This window comes from Pteropus medius, unplaced genomic scaffold, assembly GCF_902729225.1.
Source record: "Pteropus medius unplaced genomic scaffold, Ma_sr-lr_union100, whole genome shotgun sequence".
Taxonomy (NCBI): Eukaryota; Metazoa; Chordata; class Mammalia; order Chiroptera; family Pteropodidae; genus Pteropus; species Pteropus medius.
Genome location: NW_024356397.1, coordinates 2,020,239 through 2,026,561, shown reverse-complemented (window position 1 = coordinate 2,026,561; position 6,323 = coordinate 2,020,239). Strand labels below are relative to the sequence as shown.

At 47.1% G+C, this 6,323-nt stretch overlaps 1 protein-coding gene across 1 annotated transcript; it reads right to left on the bottom strand.

The window, feature by feature from the left end:
- Nucleotides 1-201: 201 nt before the first annotated feature.
- Nucleotides 202-5,083, bottom strand: LOC120602204 (keratin, type II cytoskeletal 6A-like). The gene is made up of 9 exons (XM_039862230.1): nt 4,488-5,083; nt 3,368-3,582; nt 2,990-3,050; nt 2,736-2,831; nt 2,465-2,629; nt 1,841-1,966; nt 830-1,050; nt 574-608; nt 202-461 (listed from the first exon to the last, which is right to left on the bottom strand). The coding sequence occupies exons 1-9, from the start codon at nt 5,022-5,024 to the stop codon at nt 202-204; spliced, it is 1,716 nt and encodes a 571-aa protein (XP_039718164.1). The 5' UTR covers nt 5,025-5,083.
- Between the last annotated feature and the right edge of the window lie 1,240 nt (nt 5,084-6,323).

Genomic DNA, 6,323 nt, shown 5'->3' with positions numbered 1-6,323 from the left:
GTCCTCGTGACACTGATGATTTACCTTCTTATGGTAAGTAATGGAAGCTCAGATCCAGCAGGTATAGACAGAGGAAATGAGGACTGGGCAACTAGCTTAAGCCAGACACCAAGAGAAGTTGGAGGTGGGAGAGAAGAAGCAACATGAAGAGAGGGCTATACAGCCGGAGACAATGTGGAACCGAGTGCCAGTAGGATGACTTCAGTGCTTGTAGCTCTTCCTGCTGGAGGATGAGGTGGTGGTGTATTTGATGGTGGAGCTGCTGCCCCCAGCAGAGCTGAGGCCACTTCCCACGCCTCTGCCACTGCCAGAACTGAAGCCACCTCCAAGGCTGTGACTGCCGCCATAGGCATAGCCGCTGCCTCCGCCCAGGCCTAAGCTGCTGCCTCCGCCCAAAGCTAAGCCGCTGCCGACACCGCCGGCACTGCCATAACCACCAGAGATGGTGGACTGCACCACGGCTGTGGAGGAGAGAAGAACAAGGACACACACACATGGTGAGCTCATTCTACCAGCTCGCGTCCAGTCAGAAGAGAACAAGGGCAAGGGAAGGAGACAAGCAAAGATACTTACAGATGTTGACTGGTCCAACGCCTTCCCCACTCAGCCTAGGAAGGAGGAAACACAGTTGACCATGAGATCTGAGAGAGCCTCTATGCGACCAGCGTGGGAAGCCTCCATGTGAGGCCAGTCCATGGGGAAACCGCCTTTTCAAAGGTTCTCTCCGAGTAACAATCATGGCCATGACTAGAGGGCCCTAAACTTGTGCTCACTGGCTGGACATTACAGAGAAGCAGCCAGATGTCTGAGGGGGTTGTGAGTTACTCACCGGCACTCCTCGCCCTCCAGCAGCTTCCTGTAGGTGGCGATCTCCACGTCCAGGGCCAGCTTGACATTCATGAGCTCCTGGTACTCCTTCAGCAGCCTAGCCATGTCCTGCTTGGCCTTCTGCAGGGCGTCCTCCAGGCCGGCCAGCTTGTTCTTGGCGTCCTTGAGGGCCAGCTCCCCACGTTGCTCAGCGTCAGCAATGGCGGCCTGCAGGCTGGCGCACTAGAGGGGAGATAGGCAGAAGAGCTTGCGATCCAGTCTTCCTGAGGAGACTAACCGTGCTCCTCCGTTTCCGATGAGGAAGAGGTCCAGAGCCCAGATTGCATGGGAAGGGCTCTCTGACGCTTTTTGTCCAGTCTTTGTCCATTCTGCAAACCTTATCTAGTCTGGAAGCCACTTGAGAAAACCTGTGTCCCATGTGTTAATCACCTTGTGTAAGGCGGTGGGGACTGACTGGTGGAAGACACTACAGAGGACAATGAGAGAAATGGACCCACTGGCTTGTTTTGAATCTTTCCAGTATTTGATAATCTCATGTGACTGCCACACTAACTCATATAAAACTGAAAACATTCTCAGTAAGGTGATGACTTTCTTCCACCTCACATTTTTGGGAGACACTGGTCTTTGTCCTGTGTCTTTGCTTGACTGGCTTTTTTTCATGGCTGAATCTCTAGCAGATTGCAGCAAACTTCCTCACACTCTCTGGCCTGACTTTGCTTTCTCAACTTGTTTCTTTTGTGCCCAAATCAACTGTTCTTCTCATGTAATCTCAAGCCCCTGACTACGTTTTCACAGCTTGAACCAGGGCAGACTTTTTTTCGCATGTTTCTCTCGTGTTCTCAGGTTGGGATCCATCTTTCCCACCTGTGAGAACTCACTAAGGTAGCAACTGCATGTCTGCTCTCCTTGCTGTTGCTTCAATTCTCACGAATTACCCAAATGATGGCTGATGACTGCCAGGTGGTCTGGCAAGGGAATGATGCTTTTCTCTACATAGTCCCCACCGTACCTGTTTCTTGACATGGTCGATCTCAGATCTCAGCCTCTGGATCATGCGGTTGATCTCAGCAATCTCCTGCTTGGTGTTGCGCAGGTCGTCCCCATGTCTTCCGGCCGTGAGCTGCAGCTCCTCATACTGTAGTCCAGAGGGAAAGAAGGTGAGGCATATGGGCTTTCACATGCTAATGGTGGCACTCGCTTTCAATCAGGCATGTAATAAATTTGAACCTAATGGCTTCCCCACAAGAGATTTTAGAAAACATTGATGTTGCAAGGTCATTGGATACTATACATGAACCTCAGACCATCCTTGTTATGGTGGGACCACTGACTGTCCAGTTTTCCTCAGAACCAGCAATGTTCTGCACTATGTTTCTATGAGCCAGAATCAGGGTGAAGTTAAAGCAACGATCACTAGGTTCTCTTCTACATTAGCTTTGCTCTTGCATTGGGTTTCTTTGACTGACTAGACTTGCACATAAATTCGGTAATTGTCTAGTCTATCGGTGCAGGGTACCCATTCTGTGAGAGGACCCAGCACCCTAGAAGTAGATTGCGCAGTGAAGTCTGTGGTCCTGCTGGTCTTCAGGGAGCAAGCACAGGAACGCCTCAGCCACTGCCCACCCATGCCCACCTTGGTCTGGTACCAGGACTCGGCCTCAGCCCGGCTCCTCTGAGCGATCTCCTCATATTGAGCTTTGACCTCGGCGATGATGCTGTCCAGGTCCAGGTTACGGTTGTTGTCCATGGAGAGGACCACGGAAGTGTCTGAGATGTGGGTTTGCATCTGAGCCAACTCCTGCAGAACGTATGATTGTCAGATCTCCTTCCGTGACATTTACAGAGATCATCCACCCTACGCAGAACCCCATTAGAGCAAATACGAGGGAGGTGGATATGCTTACTGCCTCATAGAAGGCTCTCGTGAAGTTGATCTCATCCATGAGAGCATCGACCTTGGCTTGTAGTTCAACCTTATTCATGTAGGCAGCATCCACATCCTGGAAAATAAGCCAGCAACGTGGAGTGAGCTGAGCCCTTCTTCCCAACTGCCCGTCTTCTAACCTGCCCATCTGTTGTTTTCTCAGATGTGGGAAGAGACACAGAGTCCTTTCCTTCTACAAAGATCTTACTTCTACCCCGACCTTACTCAGCTCACCTTCTTCAGAGTCACAAATTCATTCTCTGCTGTGGTGCGCTTGTTGATTTCATCTTCATATCTAGAATGAGAAAGAGATAAGATGTCATTGAGTCGGTGGTGAAGAAAAGGCAGCCTGGGACCCGCTCTTTGTATAATGGATATGGCCAAATTGAGCTTTCCTGGCAGATAGCCTAAAAGATGAATGTTGTAGTCCCTACTCTCTCCTGCGCCCATATGGCCTTTTCCTATTCCTTGGGGTTTGTTTTTAGGCAACAATCGTGATTTTCATTTTCTTGGACATTCTTTGCTAGCAAATCACGCTCACGTCTGCTCCTGGTCACCAACAGTCTTGAGGTGTGTGCTTCAGGAAACCGAGCCCATTTGTCTTTAACTCACTTGTTCTTGAAGTCCTCCACCATGTCCTGCATGCCCCTGAGCTCCGAGTCCAGGCGTCCTCTCTCCCCGAGGATACTGTCCAGCTGTCTCCTGAGGTTGTTGATGTACTGCTCGAACAAAGGCTCCAGGTTCTGCCTCACGGTCTTGGTGCCCTGCTCCTGCAGCAGGGTCCACTTGGTGTCCAGGACCTTGTTCTGCTGCTCCAGGAACCGCACCTGGAGGAAGGAAGAAAGAGATTTGAGTTGTCAGGTCCCCGAGCATGCTTGGTCACCATGATGCTGAGCTACCACAGAGCACGTGTAGACTCAGGCTGGCAGCCCTGCCCCCCAAACTGCTGTCCTTCACACCCCACAGATTTCACTGGTAAAGTCTCCCCATGGACCTTGAGGTGCTCTCACCCTCTATGTTCTGAAGGCTATCAGTGGCTTTCAACATTTCTTTTCTTTCTCTTGACAGGCACAGTCACTAATTTGGTTCAAAATAGTATTTCCTTGATATATTACACCAAGCTTTTTTCTTTTAGATGCTACCTCAGGCAAAAGAACGTCAAATATCTAGAATCTAATGATTAAATTCCACTCTTATTAATGGTCAGATTCTAATCTCACTTTCCATTTAGTGCACGAGTCTCCTCTAAAACGAACTTTCTTAATGGGCCCTATCTGGTTCTACAAACTTAGTATTTCGATGGAAATGTGTTCTGAGTCTTTTTGTTTAATCCAACAGAAATCCTTCTCTTCTCTCTTATTTCTTTTACTCTTTTCCCTCTTGCCCAGAGCCCCAGAGCAGTGTTCTGCCAGATTTTTTTTATCTCTTAGATTCCTCCGATGGTAAAGCTAACCCATTCCATTTTCTCACTGCCTATTTTTCTTTCCTTTAGGGTTATAAAAGTTGAAAATTCTTCCTAGGCAGGAGGAATGAGGAACATTTACTAAATTCAATAGTTCTAAAAGATTTCCATCCCCTCTGTCTATGGCCAACATGGAGCCAACCTGGCATCCCAGTGGAGAGCCAGTCTGTCTCTGTCTCCCTCTGCTCATTCTCCCCCTGGTAGGACGTTCATCCGTTCTCTCGTTTGGGGACTCAAAAATCCCAGGGCGGGCAGCTTCTCCCGGCTCACCTTGTCGATGAAGGAGGCGAACTTGTTGTTGAGGGTCTTGATCTGCTCCCGCTCCTCAGTCCGCACCCGCTGGATGGTGGGGTCGATTTGCAGGTTCAGAGGAGTGAGGAGATTCTGGTTGATGGTGACCTCTTGGATGCCTCCAGGGGGGCACACGGGGAAGCCAGAGCCCCCATAGCCACCAGCAAAGCCAGCTCCACCACCAAGCCCAAAGCCACTACCAGCTGCACCGCCGAATCCAAATCCACTCCCGGCTCCAGCTCCGAAGCCAAAGCCCCCTCCAACTCTGCTGCCGTATCCTCCACTGATGGCACAGCTGCCCCCTCCGATGGAGATCCTCTTAGAGCCCCCCAGGCCATAGAGGCTCCGGCTGCCAAAGCCAGCTCCTCCACACACTCCACCGAGGCCACCACTGCCCCTGGAGCGGGACACAGAGACACTGCTGAAGCCAGAGCGGCAGACCCCAGGGACTCTGGCTGAGCTGGCACTGAAGCCACGGCGGCTGCTGCTTTGGCTCCTCATAGTTGTGCTAGACATGGTTCCTGAAGACGCGAAGGCTGGAGAAGGCGTGAGAGGCTGGAGGGCAGAGCTGAGAGGAGCAGATGTGTGAGATGAGCTTCCCGTAGCAGTTTATATATAGTGAAAATGGGCTGGGCCCAGTCCTGGAAGGTGAGCTTGCAGATTGGGAAGGGCTGGGCTTTACAAATAGTGAGATCACATCTGGATTGTTAGAAAAGTTATGAAATATGAAGATTGTATTTTGGCTTCCTTTAGTCAGGGAATATTTTCTTGCCTTCCAGCTTCGACTTGATCTCTGTACAATAAGACTATTCTCAATTCACTGAACTAAGAGTTAGTCACTGTCTTAAACAAAGGTTCTGCCTTTTATGCTTGTGTATCAGAAGATACTGAGTGTTCTCCTCTCCAACCTACTACTTCACCCAGCAGAGATTGCAGGTCAAAATAATCTGTTAAATATGCCTCATGTAATTTTTCCATTCTTTTTCATGGTATATAAAATTATAAAATGACTTTCTTTCCTCTAATGTAAAATTTCATGCAGATAGATAAGTACAATAACAACATGATGGGCCACTATGTATTATCACACAGCTTTATAAAAATTATTATATCATGGGCAGACTTATTTCTTCCATACTCTCACCCAATATTCTAGCAACACTAAACTATTTGATAGCAAATCTAAGAGATCATATTTTTATTAGGTAATTCTATATTTATATTTAAATAACAAATTTAAAAATAAGCAAAAGATTTTTTATATCTCAAATATTTATATATTCATCACATCAACAAATGTTAATTTAATCATCATGTAAACCTATGTGTTATTTATTTTTTATTGTTTGCTTATCCCAATTAGGATCCAAATAAGTCCATACATATTGTATTTTGGTGTTATGTCTTTCAAATCATTTAAATCTTAAATTGCCCTTCTTTTTTTCTCTGCTTTTTATTTGCTTAAGAAACCAGGTTATTTGTACTGTATTGCTTACACTCTTTGGGTTTTTCTAATTGCATATTCAAGAATATCATTTAATAAGCTGCTGTGTCCTTTTTATGTCCTGTAAACTGATAGTTAAAACTAGAAGCTTAATAAGCTATGTATTTAAACTTTCCAGACGTAGGTGTGGATATTGTTTATTGTTCCTTACACACTTATTTATATATTTAAAAATCAAATAAATAATACATACTTAAGAAACAAAATACATGCTCAAGGCCATTGCCCTGCCCAGTTGCCTAATTCCTGTATATGGAGGCGAGCAGCGTTCCTAGGTCTTTGTGTATCCTTGAAGTAACTTCACTTGGATA

Excerpts from the sequence above, each read along its gene's own strand:
- LOC120602204 (XM_039862230.1), bottom strand. The coding sequence starts at position 5,024 with ATGTCTAGCACAACTATGAGGAGCCAAAGCAGCAGCCGCCGTGGCTTC. Across the intron at positions 2,832-2,989 it reads AATTTGTGACTCTGAAGAAG|GATGTGGATGCTGCCTACAT; the intron begins GTGAGCTGAGTA and ends CTTATTTTCCAG. Across the intron at positions 609-829 it reads CTGGAGGGCGAGGAGTGCCG|GCTGAGTGGGGAAGGCGTTG; the intron begins GTGAGTAACTCA and ends CCTCCTTCCTAG.